At 41.3% G+C, this 19,083-nt stretch overlaps 3 protein-coding genes across 7 annotated transcripts in view; 2 read left to right on the top strand and 1 right to left on the bottom strand.

Moving 5' to 3' along the window:
• Nucleotides 1-12,820, top strand: part of etv6 (ETS variant transcription factor 6) — a 32,537-nt gene extending 19,717 nt beyond the window's left edge. For 2 of the 3 annotated variants that reach the window (XM_039791380.1, XM_039791378.1), the window contains exons 3-8: nucleotides 1,313-1,477; nucleotides 4,552-4,686; nucleotides 8,071-8,679; nucleotides 9,817-9,959; nucleotides 10,818-10,918; nucleotides 11,046-11,595. In XM_039791380.1, coding sequence (XP_039647314.1) covers nucleotides 1,313-1,477; nucleotides 4,552-4,686; nucleotides 8,071-8,679; nucleotides 9,817-9,959; nucleotides 10,818-10,918; nucleotides 11,046-11,148 — 1,256 coding nt within the window. In that variant the 3' untranslated portion in view covers nucleotides 11,149-11,595. Of the gene's footprint in view, nucleotides 1-1,312; nucleotides 1,478-4,551; nucleotides 4,687-8,070; nucleotides 8,680-9,816; nucleotides 9,960-10,817; nucleotides 10,919-11,045; nucleotides 11,596-11,668 lie in introns of those variants that run through there. The other variant, XM_039791379.1, reaches the window with a different exon arrangement.
• The window catches only part of LOC120553210 (small subunit processome component 20 homolog), a 176,476-nt gene continuing 168,614 nt past the window's right edge, over nucleotides 11,222-19,083 (bottom strand). The window contains exons 4-6 of one of the 2 annotated variants that reach the window (XR_005638131.1): nucleotides 13,986-14,099; nucleotides 11,640-11,795; nucleotides 11,222-11,328 (exon numbers count right to left, since the gene is read on the bottom strand). The gene's annotated coding sequence lies outside the window, so the exon portion shown is untranslated. The remainder of the gene's footprint in view (nucleotides 11,329-11,639; nucleotides 11,796-13,985; nucleotides 14,100-19,083) is intronic. The other variant, XR_005638132.1, reaches the window with a different exon arrangement.
• Nucleotides 12,879-19,083, top strand: part of LOC120553212 (chemokine-like protein TAFA-2) — a 73,690-nt gene continuing 67,485 nt past the window's right edge. For both annotated transcript variants that reach the window (XM_039791390.1, XM_039791388.1), the window contains exon 1: nucleotides 12,879-12,988. The gene's annotated coding sequence lies outside the window, so the exon portion shown is untranslated. The remainder of the gene's footprint in view (nucleotides 12,989-19,083) is intronic.

Here is a 19,083-nt window from a genome sequence, read left to right as displayed (position 1 = left end):
AAGCTAGTTAGTTAGCCCTGCAGTATCGTACACGAATGAAATAAAATGTAACCGCCATTTACGCATTTAATTCGATTTTGACCAGGTTGCCATTCTACTAGCCAACTTCCCCGCAGAAGAAAAAAATGCTGCACTTTAACTCCACCAATAAGGTTATTTTCTGCATTCACAGCAGATCTGAGAAATGTTTTTTTTTTTTTTATAATTTTTATTTTTAACATCTTTTAATATGAACAGTTGTGGGAAGGGCAACCGTACAGAAATGGTTTTCTGTCATTTGAAACTATAACTCCTACAAAGTCTGACCTTATGGGGGGGGGTGGCCTCCCCCCCCCCTTTTTTTTTTTTTTTTTAAAAATTTTTTTTTTTTTCCCGAAAGTAAATGAAAAGTTTTTTCCATAATGTAGATTTCTTGGATTATGTTGATCCACTCTTCGATGGTCGGAAGGTCCGGTTTCAACCATTTCCTGGTTATGGTTTTCTTACTCGCTGCCAGTAATGTCCAAAGCAACCTCTTGTCCTTATTCTGAGAAATGTTTTTACAACTAAAATTCACGACACTCAGATGAAATTGAGATTCTGTTCCGATTTTCTTCATTTTCACAGTCTCTCCCTGATGCCTCTGCATGCTTGTTGTTGGTCACCAGCGCAGATGTTTTACACTGCTGTTCCCACGGCAGAGAAAGAAACATTTCAGAGTGCGAGGGAAGGAAAAAAAAAAAAGATACTGTCATTGCGGTTTCCTCTGCTCTCTTTCCCTCCATGTGTCCTTGTCTGTTTATACACAAACTAATAAACTGTCTGTCTGGAGTTCAGAGAAGAGCAGCACAGATCATAACCGATAACATAAAATAACAGTCTTTCATATCCCTGCCACCTCCTTTTTAATCCTTGTGAGTCATTCTGTATTCTTCCCCTTAACCTATCATCCTCTAATCTTTTATTCTAACCTCCTCTCCCTTTCTGACTGTCTCCTCCATCTTTTTTTTTCTTTTCTTTATCTCTGCTGCCGTTCCCGTAATCACTCCCTCCTTTTGGCTTTTATCTCCACTTCCTCAATATCCTTTTTACTGCCTCTGCCTCCTTCCTTCCTCTCCCCGCCCCCTTTCCCTCCTCCTTATCACCCCCCTCCTTCCTGCCTTCCTTTTTTTCCTTCCTTCCTCCCCCTCCTGTCCTTCTGCCTCTTCTCCACTGAACTCATCCGATTTCTCTTCCTTCCCTTCCCCGTCACCTCCACTTTGTTGCTTCTTTACAAAAACTCTGGTCTCAACCCCGTCTCCTCCCCCTTCTCCCCCAACCCTTCCACCTCCAGGTCTGCAGCCAGTCTTTTGGAGCAGGGAGGACGTGGCCCAGTGGCTGCGATGGGCCGAGAAGGAGTTCGCCCTGCGGCCGATCACCAGCGGATCTTTCCAAATGAACGGCAAAGCCCTGCTGCTGCTCACCAAGGAGGACTTCCGCTACCGGTCCCCCCACTCCGGTACTCGTCTTCTTTTCACCTCTTCATGAATTTCTTGGGGATATTAGAGGTGTATTCTAGACCGGGAAAAGTGGAGACATCAGTCACAAGTTTTACAAATGAGTCACTTTCATTGATTGCATTAGATGGTTCTTTTTGTCTGACTGGAAAACAGGATATACCAACTAGGAAGAAAGAGCTGTTTCAGCTCATGGAAACACTGACTAGTTGCAGAGAAATCATGGAAAATTGGTGCAATTATACAGAAGCTCCTTTTCTAAAAGGAAAAAAAAAAAGTCAGTAAAAAAGTGACACCTGCTACTACTAAATGACTGATAGGACTAAATAAAATTGGAAATAGATATTTTGGGATCCTCACAGATGAGTGAAACACTGAAGGAACATCCATGGTGACATTTTGTCTTGCGACAAAATGCAATTCGGGCAAACACTGCAACCCATGATCAGCTGCTGCTCTTTATGGGTTAGACCAATATTATAGTTTATTTGTACACGAAAACCTGTGCCAATGTGGCTTTAAAAAAAAATCTATGTTTTTACAGCAAAGCTACACCCTTTAAAAATCAATAAAGTGCAGAGGAGGGAAGGCGGCAGTGAAGGGAGGCAGCTGTTACAGCGAGGCTGCTGGGGGAGGAAGTAGGGGACGGTTGATCAGGAAGTATAAAACAACCTCAACTGTCGCCCCGGCAACGCTAACGGCGCATGAAAGTAATGCAAACAAAAAAAGTCAACTGTTTTCCTTTGCAGAGTTTTGGATATGTAGTTTTGAAATTAAACAGGATTCAATGTCTGATTGTGTTCCCTGGAAATGTTACAGCACAGTTAGTTAGTCAGTCAGGGCTGAAGTCATTGCTGTGGGGTCAGGATGATAGTCATCAGAGTGGGATGAAAGGAGTGATCAGCGTTGTGAAATATTAAGATAAGACATAGCATGAACACCCGGCAGCCTGGAGGAAATGACATGTCATTTCAGGTCATTGTAAATCCAGATTAGAAAAGTGTGGGAATTGTATGGAGGACTACAAATGAATGCATAATCAATGCTGAAATAAATACAGGGAAAACAGGAATTGATGAAGAAACGAATAAACAAATGAAAGCTGAACCAAAAGCATAAATAATTAAATGAATACATACATCAATGTAGCTAATTAATCACAAAATCAATAAATATATTCTTTTACATTTAGTTAACTAACTTTAGCGCAAATTATGATTGATCACAGGGCAGACTCCGCTCTTATTACGTTTACATTAATAGTGGCGTATAAAACTGAGCTTTAAGCTGCTGCTGATGTTAGCTAACTGCGAGATCTTTATATGGAGAAATGCATGAAATCAGTTAGATTTGTAAAAATGTAGCAATAAATTAGACATTCATACATTTATTTTGTGAATTACCAAAAGAATTATTTATTCTATTATGCATTTTTAAATCTATGTATTTAAATTCAGCTTTTAGTTTTTTCTATTATTTTACAATTAATTTATTTCAGTTTGTATTTATGTATTGGCTTCAAACATTGATTCTTTGAATTAGTCATTCTGAATCCTCTGTATAATTGAACAGGAAGTAAGGTTGCTCTGTTCAGTTCAGTCTATATTTCCTCCAATCAGAGAGCCCAATGTGCCCCTTCACATGTTATGAGGAATAATCTGGAGTTTTAGAGAGATGTGGCCCAGCTGACAGCTGTTGTCAAGCTTGTGTTTCTATTTCAACTCAACTAAATTTTTCACATCCTGTTAAGAAATTGAGTTCTGGGAATTTGTTTTTGAAAAATGTGATTCATCATCACAGGATTTATTAGTTATCTTTAGTTGCCCTCACTATGACACAGATGATTTTGCTGTAAAATGGTTTCATGCATCAGCAACTGTAGCTCTTTGATCACATTTTTTTTAATCTTAACATAAAACATAGGGTATGGAGAGATAAAGCTGACAGTGATTGATTACATTTTAATATTGGTAGTTGTTTTGGCCCGGCTGTCAGTGACATCAGTGAAAAGTCATTTTAGGGAACAGAGCAAATATTTTGGCTTGTGATGGGTCCGTTTCCTCCTTTCGGGGATTGTAATTGTGCAGTTCCCATCAGTCCCTGCTGTGTGCCATATTTTCCTTTTGTAGAAGCTCTAAGAATAATACTTTGTTTTCCTGGAATGTCTTAACCTCACGTCCCACAATAAGCCACACAGTTTTGTAGAGCTACGTTACAGCTACATTTTTAGACTTTAAAATGTTTATAATGGGAGAAACGTAAAGCCAAAAAGGGTGTTTCATATGTCAGCCATGACTAACTGTAAGATGTCCTCGTAGTATTTGTCATTCATCATGATAAAAAATAAATAAAACATTCTTTTGTGTGCAGATCTTAGACAAAATGTGAAGAGAACTAGCATTTAAAATCCAGAATCAAAGCAAACTTTAAAGCACCAGGAAACGGGAATTTCCCCCACACTCCAACTCAACGCCACAGGCCAAGAAAGTGAGAACTGAAATGGGGGGGGTGTCTGTGTTTGTTTGTGTGCAAGTGTTCACCATTACTTCCTTTATGAGAATCATTTCCTTGTTATGGTGAGCCTTAAAAAAAAAAGTGTGATGGCAGTCTGTTAAAATCACAACCACCGTGGGGTTATTTGTTAACCATGTAATTGTTTTGGAGAGGAGACGCTGCCGTCGGTGTCGAGGCATAACAAACAGCTGTTAATCATTCAGTGAACTTCCTGCTTAGGCTTTGTGCCTGGTGTCAACACTACTGTATAAGCACTCAAAAGGAGAATACCAAGGGTCATATAGAGCTACGGCCCATTTACTTGTGTCAACATCTAGTTCACGTTGGCCACTATGCCCGATGTAGAAAGACATATTCGTAAGTCTTGAGTTGCCATGACACTCTGTCATGTCTGACCCCTCAGAGAGACTTCCATTATTGCTCAAGCTGCCAGCTGCCTGGAAAGCAAAGGGAAGAAGAAGGGGAACCCGATTCTGTGGATGACGCCAATGCTAATTTCCGATTTTATGCAGGCGTTAAGATGCTACGTATGCCTAACCTCTGAGCTTTTGCATGTCTGCAGGGGACGTCCTGTACGAGCTGCTGCAGCACATCCTGAAGCAGAGGAAGCCCCACGTGTTTTACCCGTCTGCCTACTTCCCTGGGAACTCCTTCCACTCGCTGCCTGAAAGCGCTGTGCAGCACCTGAAGCTTGAAGGTTTTTTTTCCTTCTTCTTTAATGCATACATTACATATATTTACAGCTCTGGAGTTAGATACAACTTCAAAAGGCCTCTACAATCAATTTAATATTTACACCAATTATAAAACTACTAAATATATACTATTTACCTGCTTAGCTTAATAGATATATAAAGTAGGCCAACTTCATTATAATAGCACATACGGTTTCTGGGGTATGGAATTATACAATCCATATCTTAAAAAGGTTTTGTTCTCGCACTCTGAGCCAGAAATCTCCACTTCAGTAGCACGTACATACACCAGTAGCACTTTCATTCCTGTCTGTAGTCTGAAGGTTTTTACGGAGGGGTTTGTTCAGATATCATTCACAGCCTGATTTATGTAACATTTTATACCTAAAAAATGAGGCGAAAATTAAGTATAGTAAACTAAGTATCTTAAGCTACTTAGCCAAGTAGATATTTGTAGTAAAGCAGGCTTACAGTGCTGCTCATGAGTATTGGAACCCCCGCTACAACTAAAAAGAGGAATTAAAAAAATCATCTTTTGGAAATTGATCTTAATGCCTTAATTGAAAAAATTTGGAAAAATCCAACCTTTGAGAACACCAATTTTCTTTGTGAATGAATAATGTATCGTGAAGAAATAAATGTTCTTCCTTAAAATATAGGGCGCATAAGTATACACACCCCTATGTTAAATTCCCAGGCAGATTTTTATTTTTAAAGGCCAGTTATTTCATGGATCCAGGATACTATGCATCCTGATAAAGTTCCCTTGGCCTTTGGAATTAGAATTAAAATAGCCCCACATCATCACATACCCTTCACCATACCTAGAGATTGGCATGGTTTTATTTCAGTTAACCTAATAGCTGGTTTGATTTGCATTGAGAGATGATTTTATGGAAAGTACCCCATGCCAATCTCTAGGTATGGTGAAGGGTATGTGATGATGTGGGGCTATTTTAATTCCAAAGGCCAAGGGAACTTTATCAGGAAGCATAGTATCCTGGATCCATGAAATAACTGGCCTTTACAAATAAAAATCTGCCTGCCTCTATGGGAATTTAACATAGGGGTGTCTATACTTATGCCCCCTCTATTTTAAGGACATTTATTTATTGACGATACATTATTAATTCACAAAGAAAATTGGTGTTCTCAAAGGTTGGATTTTTCCTCATTTTTTCAATTAGGGCATTAAGATCAAATTCCAAAAGATTATTTTTGTATTCCTCTTTTTAGTCAACTGTAGCATGGGTTCCTATACTCATGAGCAGCACTGTACTTCATTATAATAGCACATACTGTTAAAGTGGTATCACTTTTTCCTGAGGTAAGATAATGCAGCCGAGTGTTTAGGCTAATGACAGTTGCGGTATGGTAAAATTGGTCATTTCTGAACTACGTATAGAAAGTTGGGGTTAGTTAGTCAGTCTCTTTTTCAGAAGCACAGACGTTTTCAAGGAAGTAATGATAATAATACCTGAGAATGTTTTCTGGCTTGCGTCTGAGGGAATGTGACACAACAACATTCAGATGGGTTGGAGTAGTAACTTCCCATGTTGGCAGTGAAACCTGCTCCACAAGGAAATGCTGCTTTATTTAAACAAGAACACAGAACACCACAAAACCGCTCCGGTGGCTTATGGCATGTTTGCTTGTATTTGTCACCACTGTCTTCCTTGTTTTAAATTCCACTTTGTAGGTGCTGTTTCCGTTGCTTGTGAATGAAGGAGTCAGACAAACATTCAAACCACTTCCAACACAAACCAGAGAACTTTTACTGAAACCCTTCAAAAATAATGTAATCAGCATACTCAACCTAACAGAAGGCTATTAGTGACACCTAGTGGTCTTTTCTGTGTGAAGATCCCCTGACCAATCGGCTATCCTAAGCTTAACCACTCGAGGTGAAATGCCTAACCCCAACCAATCGACCACGCCAATGGGTCTTGGCGTGTCCATAGTGGGATTCGTAATTTCGCCACCTGGGCATGGGGACAAATTACTGCACAAGTTGGAAAAAGCTAAATGACTGTGAAAACTACGAAAAGCTACAGTGCACCACTTCATGCTGTGTTTTGTTACTCAAATGTTCTACTGTTTTTATTATTTTTTTTGGCTTCTTTGGCCAGATGCAAGTAGAGACAGGCTCGGTAGAACTCTACATGTTCAATGAGTGGACAAAATAATGTGGACATCCTAGATTATCATTTGAATTCAAGCCAGTACTGAAATCACTAACGCCTTTATTAAGCTAATACTATTGAATTGAATTTGTCACGATCAACAGAGGTGTTGATTCAGTACTGTGGTATTTTTGAGGCGAGAGTTGGTCACAGTCTTGTACTATTGCTCTTTTCTCACTCTATTGATAGCCAGTACGTTTTACTGTTGACACACCTGTATGGCAAACACAGAAAACGATATATACCCAAAGGCTTGAAAAGTCGGAGTGAGAAACAACCAACATGATCTCCTACAGTTGAGGGTGACGTCTTTAAATTGCTTTTTTGTCTGAGGGACAGTACATCCAGAGATATTCACTTTAATATAATTCAAGACAAAGCAAAGCTTGTTTGAGAAGCTGCAACCATCAAATGTTTACTTTTCTGCTTGAAAAATAACCGCCCGACTAATGGTTTCAGCTCTGTTCTTAGGAGAGACACTACAGGCAAAGAAAAATAAAACATAAAAGTTAGCATTAGATAATGCCCTGCATATTTAAATTTCAGAAAACTTTTAATACAAAAACCAATCCTCCTAATGTAAGTAATCAACTGGGGAAGGTTTATGGTGACATCTGTTAGTTAAAATGTTTTACCCCATACACCTGTAGTGAATTTACAATCCAAAAGGTTTTGTTCTCATACTCTGAGCCAGAAATCTCCACTTCAGTAGCACATGCATACACCAACCCTTCTACTTTCATTCCTGTCTGTATTCTGGGTTTGTTCAGATATCATTCACCGCCTGATTTACCTAACATTTTATACCTAAAAAATGGGGCGAAAATGGATTTTTTAATACAGTATTTTCTAATTTATGGAGTGATCGAGAGTTATCCAAAATCCCTTCTGTAAAAACTTAATATGTCAAAAAAACGAAAACAAGAATTTTGAACCTGGCTTTTTCCAATGTTCAGATGTCTGTTCTGGAAATGTATGTAAATGAGCGCATATATAAGATGATAAGATAATGCCTCATTTGCATATTTAAACATAACATTTGAAAAAATATTTTAAAAAATTATCTTAGTGTAAATAATCAATCAAGGAAGTTTCGGTTAGTTCAAATATTCCTCCTATTCTCCTGTAGTGTCTCCCCGTAATATAAAAGTGTGGAACTTAGCTGTAGATATTTATCACATACTGTATCTTTTGTAACCCCAGAAACGGTACGGCGGGCACCGCGTGGTACAGAGCCTGCCCCCCAGCATCCACCAACCATCGAGCTGCGGCACCGCTCACGCTCCCCCCACCAGAACCAGATCAGACGATCCCCCCCGGGGCCGAACCACCCCCGCGCAGCCAACGAAGACCACCTGCAGACCTTCTCCCAGCTGCCCGACAGCAACCACCACCTGCCCGAAGAAATGTACCCTCTGTCCGTGTCCCCCGCCGCACCCAACGGCCGCTGCGCCACGCCCCGAGAAGCTCCGTGCCCGGGCAGCCCCGGGGGCCAGGAGGCGGGCCCTCCTCGCGTCATCCAGCTCATGCCCAGCACCATCATGAACCCCCTGCTCCTCAGCCCGAGCCGGAGCGGCGAGGGTGCCGCCATGGACTTCAGGCACAGCCGCGGTGGGCCCCCGTCTCAAGCCACGCTCGAGAACGGCCGTGAGAGGAAAGCCCACGGCCACCACCATCAGCTACCACTGTCCCAGCAACAGCAGCATCTGCTGCAGCAGCAGCAGCAGCAAGAGGAGGCACTCTACAGGAACCACGTCATCATGCCCGTGTCTCCTCCAGAAGAGCAACAAATGCCCATCGGACGGATAGCAGGTGAGATTTAAAACACACTTTTATAGACTCTCTTTTATGTGATGCCGTCTTTCTCATTGTCTGCTTGTTAACTCCGTTTTCTTTATTGAATCGTGATTTCTTTTTCCTGTCCTTTAGTGCTGCCCCATCTCTCTTTTTTCACTATCACTATGTTGTGCATTTATGGGTATGTGTATTGAATTGATGTGTATATTTATGAAATTGATTTGTATGTGATTTTGTACACACTGTCAAAGCACTTTGTAAACAGTTGTTTTGAAAAGGTGCTATACAAATAAAGTTGTTATTATTATTATTATTCAAAGGTTAAAGCTACCAGAGGTGGCGTCACATTTACCCTGTTTCCATCTGGTATTAAGATCTGATCTGAGTGATTGGATTACAGCTGAAAACACTCTTCAGGACGCACTGAGATCGGATCACTAAAACTACATTCGGAGGTGGTCTGAGCCACGTGTCCACATTCTAATAGCAGTGAGAACGGGAGAATGTTGGGTCTTCATCAGCAGTAACTTATCACGACTCCTAGAAGGGAACATGAGACATTAAATAGAGCAGATATATCAACTTCAAACCACAGAGATTACCGTAAGAAGCTACAAACGTTGACAAAGAGCTCAACGCTGAGACGTTTCAAAAAACGTATTTCTCTCCTGCTCAGGTCCCGCCCCCCGTGTCATAAGACATTATGACGGCACACAGACAAGACTGTGGGCAGCGCTTTTTCATTAATCATCGCACAGTTCAAATTTCTGATTTATATGAGAGTAACAACTGACATTTATAAACACACACACACACACAAAACCAGCCTATATGCAAACAGAAAATGATGTACGTGTTTATTTGCATATAGAGCGGGGAAGTGAGATCCGATCACAAGTGGTCACTTAGAATGCATTTGGAGACACATTCTACTGCCAGGTGGGAACACACGCACCTAGAGCTATCCACTTGTGATCCGATCACTCAGATCCGATTTTAAAAACAGGCCGGAACGAGGACAATGTGACAGCAAGACCTTAGTTACTTATCCTGTCCCTTTGATATTCTCTTAACATCAAAAGGTAATAAATAATAGTAAATGCCATCCATCCCATGCAACTCACTGTGTGTTTCCCTGTCGCGTCCTTGCAGACTGCAGGCTGCTGTGGGACTACGTCTACCAGCTCCTGTCAGACAGCAGGTACGAGAACTACATCCGCTGGGAGGATACCGAGACCAAAATCTTCCGCATCATGGACCCCAACGGCCTGGCCAGGCTCTGGGGCAATCACAAGGTAAACACACACTCTGTGTGCAGCCATTGTTGTTCATGATCAGACTGCAGCTGGCTCAGTGTATAGCTGCAAACATGAATCCATCCGTTGTCAAGTAGAAATGAATCACTAACTATTTTTGATAAATTGATTAAAATCGGTTTGAGTCATTTTTTTTATGATTCCAGCTTCTTAAATGTATTTTCTAGTTTCTTTACTCCACTGTGACAGTAAACTGAATATTTTTGAGTCGTGGATAAAACAAGACATTTGAGGAAGTCATGTTGGGCGTTGGAAAACACTGACATTTTTCACAATTTTGACATGGTCTACAACTAATCAAAAAAAAAAAAAAAAAAAAATTAAAAAAAATCAAGAAACTATAAAGAATAATCGACTATGAAAAGAATCGTTAGTTGCAGCCCTAGCTATGTGAGCAGGGACATCCCAGCTCCATCAGCCATTTCTAGGACAGTTTAAAGCTGCATAAACAGTATTTTTCATCTTAACAGATGGATTGATTTACTCTGTAAAATGAAAGGTGTTGCTCATAGTGATGAGACACCCAAGCTTGTAAGCCTCTTTTAGCTCATTGTTTTGGTTTTACGGACCACAGACTCCGTCTGCTGGATGCCTAACAAACACGTTTTCCTCAACACCTTTATGAGGTGATGGATTTGATGTCAGATGGGTTTTCAGCTTGTTGTGGAGTTCTTCTGATCCCATGTGACCAAACACCATTAGTCAGTGCAGCTTTAAATGGCACAGAGCATCTGAAGATGTAGAAAACGTCTCATTATGCAGACCAGTAACACCACATTATTGTCATTATTATTACTACTACTACTACTGACACTTTTGTCGTTTTGCCTCTTCCAGAACAGGACCAACATGACGTACGAGAAGATGTCGCGAGCACTGAGACACTACTATAAACTGAACATTATCAGGAAGGAGCCGGGCCAAAGACTTCTATTCAGGTATATCAACGTAAAGATCTATTTGGTCACGTTATTCATGATATATTTCAAATTTTTTAATCTATTCTATAACAGAAGTTTTAATAAGTGACCAAACTTGTTTCGCCGTCTGCGTGGCGTTCACCAGGTTCATGAAAACTCCCGATGAGATAATGAATGGACAGACGGACCGGCTGGAGCACCTGGAGTCCGACACAGACGAACAAATCTACATCAAAGAGGAATGCTGAGGAACTCTCGGTAAACGAGGCCATGAACTACTTACTACTTACTACTACAGCCGCCGATGCCTTTCAGAAGCAGCCTGAACAATGGTCGTTGAATCTGGAGCGCGTGGACGTTTGGCTCGTACCAGTCCCACACAGACAGACATGAAATCTCTCTTAAGATTGCCTTAGGATGATATTCTCCTAAAGTCAAAAAGAAGAAAAAAAAAAAAAAAAACAGCGTCAGTTTTTGTGATTTTTTCCTGATGGACAGATGCTGAAAAGACTTTGAGTGTTCTTTTATTTCTGAATGAACTGCAAAAGCCAATCACTTTGTGCTTACGTCACTTTGATGATTTTATTGTCTCCTCACAAGCATTATACTAGTGCTGTTTGTAAAAAGAAAATTGTGTGCGCGCGCGTGTGACAATATGTTTTCACCATGGAATAAACGTTTTCGATCAAACTGTATTCTCTTAGTGTGGAGTATGCTTGAAACGATATAAGATATTTACCTGAATATTAATCATCTATTTCCCTCTAGTGTTTCTCTGAAGGATGTCCGTGACGTTTGGTGAAGTACACCAGATATCCACACGATGGCAATACTGGACCATTTGTGATGAGAGGGGGAGCAGCGGTGGATGCTGTCCACAGTTCATCAAACATGCCTGTCATTTAAAGGGTCATGTAGAGGATTAAATGTGGCTGCAGTTTATTATTATACTGTTAGAACTTTTGAAAAAAAAATTGAAGAAATTATATTTTGGTCTGTTCTGAATGTCTTGCTTTTGGTGGAATTGATGTCTCAGAAGGAAATAATCACTGTTAAGCTCAATTATTAATCAAATGTGACGTATTACTTATTTATTGCCATTTCAAGGTAATAATTCACTAATTGCGCCCTAGCACATATTTTTTTGGCGTAACACTTCCTAAATGAGTGACTGTCTTTAGCCTCTGACAAGATCTGAATAATTCTGTTTTGTGAATCATTCTATTCTACAAAATGTCCAAATGAGCCTTGAAATATAATGACCATGTAGTTCCTTAGTGTGAGACTATCTAACAACAATTAGTTTGTACTTTTCCATATTTAAATTAGCCTACAATATGATCAAGATGATGATCACATTGAGGTTCATTTGGAGGTGTGGTACCAGAAGCATCACATGCTTCTTTCTGCATCACTCATTGCGTCGTTCAAATTAACAGGCCACTAAACACAGGCCACAATCTAAATCTGTAATATAGCTTCTGTAATACTATAGTAATCTGAATACTGTAACGCGTTACCGGCGGAGGTAGCGGCGGTGCGCTGCGCTGCGCGCTGCGCTGTGCGCTCTGGAGTCTCCATAAAAGTTGGTGCGCGCAGAGGCGAGCTGTCAGACTGGGGAGAGACGCGGCGGAGCAGAGGCTGCAGACTCAAGTGATGGATCAGGATCGATCCCACTTTGAGAAATTCATAGAATAATTTTGAGTGTGCGCTGTAATCCACTGGGGGGGGACGCAGTTAAAGCTTATCATTGTGAACAGGCTGCTGCTTGTTTCTGGACTCTAACGGAATAAACAGACAGGGGGAGGGTTTGGATGCAGGAGAATCTCGGCTGTGCGGCGGATAAGATGCTCACGCTGCCACGTTTAGAAGACCAATAATCGTGTCTGATTCTGACAAAGCAGTTTGATTTCATTCGGGTGGGAAAAAAAAAAAGAGGCACCACTCCCGTTTTTTTTGTTTTTTTTTTCGCCAATCCAGGACGCAAATGTCTTCACATCACAGACACTCCAGTGGATTGTAGCAGCAGCCCCGCCGATGGTTTTGAGAGGGCGTTAAAGGTGCGGGAAGGGAGTGGGACAATTACAGGTAAGAGCCATTCACGCGACCCCGACGCTCGTTTTCTGCCCTCCTTCGGGCGCTGGTAGGAGTTTCTACTGCCGGGGAGTGCGCACAGTCCGGCACAGAAACTCACTCAGCCTCTGCGAGTATTTTATTCAGAACCATCAGCACCGCATCAATATCCAATCAGGACTGGAACAATTACCGCAAAACAATTATTAGGCCCGGTTTCACACTCAGTCACTCCCCATCCTCTTGGGTGAGGCATACATTCATATTTTCCATTCAGCCATTTATCTGTAATTGAGTCCTCAAATATATTTCTTAAAACAGGAGAACATTTGTTTTCCCACTTCCTTCCACTAACAGATATCAGATGCATTGCAACGGTTTTCTTGCAGTCATTTTTGCTTATAGTGCAGTGACGCCTCATACTTGTTTCCATTATACACATTTTCTCTTTTTTAAACTGGATTTGGGGGAAAGTATTGTCATTTTATTTTACATCATTGCAGTATTTGTAAAATTGTTAATTTTTCACTTATTTTCCATGAGTGCATTTTGAAACAAACTCTAAAAACCAGACTCCTGTGTAAAAAGTATTTATGTTTAATTCAGATTTAGCTTTAGTGAGTGCAGTTTCCCAGTTGTAAGTCTTTGTCATGGAGCTTTTATTTCAACAAATCAGTACTGACTTCTATGGAGTCCTGAGTATATAACTGTATACCGTACAGCCAGGTGACTGTTTTATGGAGTCTACAGAGATTAGGAATTAGATAGAAAGTCTACGCAGGAGTCTGGAATATATGAAGTCTAAATAAGTATTTTGTATTAGTCTATGTACTGTAATGTCTCTGTTTTAACTTAGTGTCTAGAACTCATACTGGATGCAGAAATACATCCGGTGGTTTGGTGTTACGGATAGAGGTGTCAGTGTAACTACCAAACGGCTGTTAGGAAGTCAACTCATTTTAATAGCGATGTATCGATTTGACCTCCTGCACTGAGACTAATGTCAGCTCACCTGAAGCAAATGGAGTGAATCCTCGGATGATGAAATACGTTGACACAGCGGCGAGGACGGAGAGGCGGGCCGATCGGGACACTTCCTCCTCCGCCTGCAGCCACAGACCTAAGGCTTTTAATTTGAGAAATACAACGGGAACAAAAAGGAATTGGACTTGCCATCAGTTTACAAGACTGGTGTACAATACAGTGGATGGAGGAAATAAAACAGTCACAAATAAAGTATACAGTGGAGCAAGTCTTCAGATCATAGCGTAACTGGGAAATTTCTCAGAGGTGGAGCTGCTCAAAGAACACCACATGTTTACAGCCTTAATTCTAAGCAGACATGAATGGTTGGGAATAAACTGTGTGCTGGCGGCTGTACGGACACAACACTTGTCTTCATAACATTAGCTTCCTCTTCCCAGATAGAAAAACTGAGGCTCCACAATAAAACCAATTAAGTTCACCAATTAGAACATTTCTGCCTTAAATAAAGCAACAGTGAATTAAACAAATGTCCGTAAAACTCCAATTGCTGTTTCTATTTCCACTCCCTGGTAACTGTATACATAGCTTGTACAAAACTTGAAAGAAATTTGTGCAGGAGATTTTCTTCTTTGTTACCCCAATAATCCTCTCATGGACCCTTAAAATTGATCTTGTGACCGATTGGAGGGGGCCGGTCTCCTAGGTTGGGAACTGTATAAAAAATAGTTAAAACTGAATCTGAACTTAAAATATACTATCAGTCACACAGGGGCAATTTTTCCTGCAGAATGAGTACTTGTACTTTTGAAACTTTAAGTACATTTGGCTGCTCACACTTCAGTAAGTAATGCAGGACATTTACTTGTAATAGAGTATTTCTACATGAATGAATTGGGACTCTCACTGGAACAATAGATGTGGATACTTGCTGTCTCTCAGCACGGAGCAGAGGGATGCAGCAAACCACACATGACGTCATCTGGCAACCTCTAACAACTTTTTAGCAGCCAGCAGCTACTTCCTCAGAACTGGCAGCCCAGGCAGTCCCCGGGTTAGCTGGAAGCATTAGCAGCAGCAGCTCCTCCACCACCAGTGATCAGGATTAAAGCTGTGGGCCGCCTGGCTCAGGTCAGACCGGTTCCCCTCCAGCTGGGCGACCTGGTGCCGACTGTCTGGCCAGCACCGGCGGATCAGCCAAAGTCACCTTTTTTTTTATTTATTTTTTTCATTCCGGCGGGTCACGTAACCTCATCCTGGTGCTGCCTCGCCATTGATCCAAAGCGATGACACCGAGGCTTCACAGTCCGCTGCTCCTCGCCAACCAGGCCGACTTCTAGCGACGTCTGGGAACAGCTGTGACACGCAACACAACAGCAGCGGGGAGGCTTTGAATTGTCTTTGTGGGCACTTATTTATAAAACTATTTTTTTTTTCTTCATAAACACAATACATTCTGGACCTGAATTTATTGTTAATTGCTTATTCTGAACTTGAAAAGTCTTGGACAGTTACAGTAGGAACAGTAGAGAAAAACAGTGGAACAGAAGCAAATAAAGGGACACCATACCTGACACATACCAGAAAGAGAGAGAGATATGTATATAAAGCCTTTATGTAACAGGATCATTTAAGGGTGATACGTATCTATAACATGACACAAAAAATATAAAAAAAAAAATAAAAAAAAAAGTCTTTAAATATCAACATAATCTTGTAGCCTACACTTATTATTTGACATGTCACGGTAGGAAAATCACAGACGTAAATAATAATAATAGTTAATAATACTTCTTTAATTCTATCTTCCGTGGGTGAACCCCACCAGGCTGTTCTCATAAACCATTCGTACATATAGCTATAAAAAGTGAAGCACTGTAATTCGTAGGTAGTCCGCATATTTTTTGCCCTATGCACCACATTGACTGCCGCTATATGAGAACGCTGTGGACCGTGTAGGGAGGAGGCCGGAGTGGATGGCTGGGTCATTAAACAAAGTGCTCTCAAGCCAGGGAGCGGAGTTTGCTTCCCGAGGGAAAACAAAAGACTTTCACCCAGGAAATGAGTTTGTTCCTCGGGAGTGTTTTATTCCAAACCACAATCCTTTTCTTTAACTTAACGAGTCTTATTGGTGCCTAAACTTAACTGTCGTCGCCGCATGACGCTCACTTCTGGTACTTCTGCATACATTTTCGTAAGATATATGAACCCGTTCATGAGAATGCGTTGACCCCGCCTCTCGTGGTGAATTAAACAGCCATATCTATGTGACAGACTGAAAAAGATCTGCACGCTGATCTCTCTCCGTTTGTTGACGAGGCGTCATCTCTGTTTCTGCCATCAACGTTTTATTAGCACCTTCAGACATACAAAACAAATTCCACAATATGTGACAGGCAATGTCAGATGGCGCACATGACAGAGAAACACAAATTGAACAAGAACAAAAACCCTGTGACTGGCAGCTGATTGGACGAACGCGTCACATGGGTTTGTTTTCTCCGGAAATTCATAGCCGGACTGTCATGGCGGCTCGTTCAGAATCCGATCTCATATTGTACTAAAATAGTTCACCGAAACATGTTTCTGAAAACATTTTAAGCGAGAAATAGGCCGTGCAGTTGCTGAATCGGTCTTCATTTCACCTCACCAAAGGTCAGTTTAAAAGATTTCGTCAGATTTTGAGAGACTCTAGTCACGCTCATTGCGCTCGCCAATTCCGGGGTGAGTCCCGACTGCCCTGCCTCCGACTGAACATGTCAGGTCGGCCAAAATGAACACCGACAGCCCCTCAGACTGACAACAGACTTTTGTCACTGACCTCGCCAGACTGTCCAACGGCCGATTATCGGCCTGGTGTGTCTCGGGCTTTAGAGTCATCATTAAGGAACAAAACAATCGGGTCAGTAGGAAGTCGACATCCTATCACATCAGATATTATTGATGTTGTTTTATTCCAGAACTCATGCACCTGTTCATATTCCCAGACCATGTGCAAGAAAGTTCCAGTTTGTTCAGGTTGACAGAACGTACAAGAGGGAGTGGGAATGACTTTAGAGACGTATCTCTTCTGAGGAGTCCAATATGTCCTATGACTAGTGCTGATTAATCGCATTAATGTCATAGTAAACTCACAATTAATCGCACATTTTTATCCATTCTAAATGTCCCTTGATTTCTTTTTGTCCCATTATTTTTCCTCATTTCAATGCTCTTATCAACATGGAAAAGTGGATCGGCTTGCTTTGTGCTTTTGTCGCGTGGCTTTGACGGGGGGGGGAATTCACATCAGCCGTGTGTTTGGCCATCAAGTGGTATTTCAGACTGGACATGCTGCGATGATAACTCAGTTCACAAAACACACATCACTTTGGTCTTGTCAATGGAACCATTTGGCAACTTTTTAAAAGTTAACTTTCCATTCAGAATCTTATTGGCATCCATTTCGGCGTCTCGCGCTCGCCATCCACTCAAAACCTAACGTTAGCCTGCTACTCTTTGGCCGGCTCGCAAGCTCAAACAAGTGTGTGCGGCGTGCCTGTTTTGTTTCCGGTCTAGCTAGATCCGGTGCGGTGTTGTAGTTTTTATAACGTAACTAGTTGTTGCAACAGCATGTGAAAAAAAAAACTACAAAGTCTGCTAGGCCAAAAAGAACGTTAATCTCGTGATAAAAAAAATTGGTGTCATCTCTGACACAGGAGGTGAGGCTGGGGGAGTCAACGGAACAGATTCTACTCTGTTCATTCTGTCCAAATTTACTGGAGCAATCTGCCTTCAACAGCACATCATCGCTGGTTTCAAGAAAATGCTTTCAACTGCTGAAACCACAGAGTGGGATCAGAGAAATGATGATGACATTACCGCTGGCAGGATTTTCCTCATTGTTCTCCGAAAATAGTGTTGAAGATGAGACTGGACATGTTCGATGGAACCTGTGCGCCACAGTACACAGCCACAGGGACACGTTCATCAGCGCGCCACATGAAAGCCTCGAGAGGAGGTCAGGTGCTCGGCTGATAGGAGACTTTGTGCTTCTCTCCTCCTGAAACTATTGGAATTTGTGTAAAATATCAGCGGCTGATTGGCACCCACTGTGCGGGTGTTTGATGTAAATAGGAAGCGAGGGCTTGCTTCCCCCCCCCCGCCCCGCCCGCTCTTTTCACATTCTATTTGATCTGCGGCTCGCTCAGCCTCAGTTTCATTTGGAGTAAAACAAATTCACCCGCCGTTGAATAAATAGAAGCTCTGCAGAAAAGATGAAATAATATAGCAAAAGGTTCCTATACATTTTTCACTTTGACCTCCGTCTTCTTCTCCTGACTCTCCCTCCTCTTCTTCTTCTGATTACATTTGTGCCTCACTTGCCTGCTGACAGTTGTTGGCAGCGCTTTATTTTGACTGGTCCTTTTTTTGGCTGCTGTGGACGTTTGTTGAGCCAAATGTGTCCTAAATGTGACTTTAAAAGCTTTTGATTTTGACTTTCTCTTGCTTTAATTCCCTCCAACCACACTGCTGTAAACTCTGGATACCCACACTGTGACCTGGAGGTTGCGGGTTCTAATCCTCTCACCTGCTGGGAGAGTTCAGGACTGTCCAATACTAACAAATAATAATCATACTGCAATCTTTTTTGGGGGGCTATAGTTGCAGAATAAGTATGGCCAGATGTACAGACACAGATCTGGCAATCTTTGATTTTACTCATTTAAAAAATGATGTTTATGCAGTTTAGAATTTACAGGCTAGAAAATGGGCCCATTAGTTGAATATGATCATCGAGATCCATCTTAAGCAGCCAGCATTGAAAAAATTCTATTTGAAAATCAAAGTAGTTCATAATGGGATTTTCTTGCTTTTCAAAAATAGTTGCACAGGCCTTCAGAAAACATATCTTTAAAGGACACTGAGCAAAGAGCATAAAGGACACTTTTAAAAAAACAACCTTTATCACATTTTTTGTGATGTTTACCATCCATTCTCTTTTAAAAGCTTTATTCATAACTAAACTACGCACAAAAAGTAAGGACATTTGTGTTTGGTAGATTATTTCTGTGTTGTAACAATGATTCTTGGCAATACATCTCATATCAATGGAAAGCCTGATTATTTCCATTTTAAATGGTGCC

This window comes from Perca fluviatilis, chromosome 23 (assembly GCF_010015445.1).
Source record: "Perca fluviatilis chromosome 23, GENO_Pfluv_1.0, whole genome shotgun sequence".
Classification (NCBI taxonomy): Eukaryota; Metazoa; Chordata; class Actinopteri; order Perciformes; family Percidae; genus Perca; species Perca fluviatilis.
Note: the sequence above shows the minus strand (reverse complement) of the source record. Positions and strands in the feature narration are given on the sequence as shown.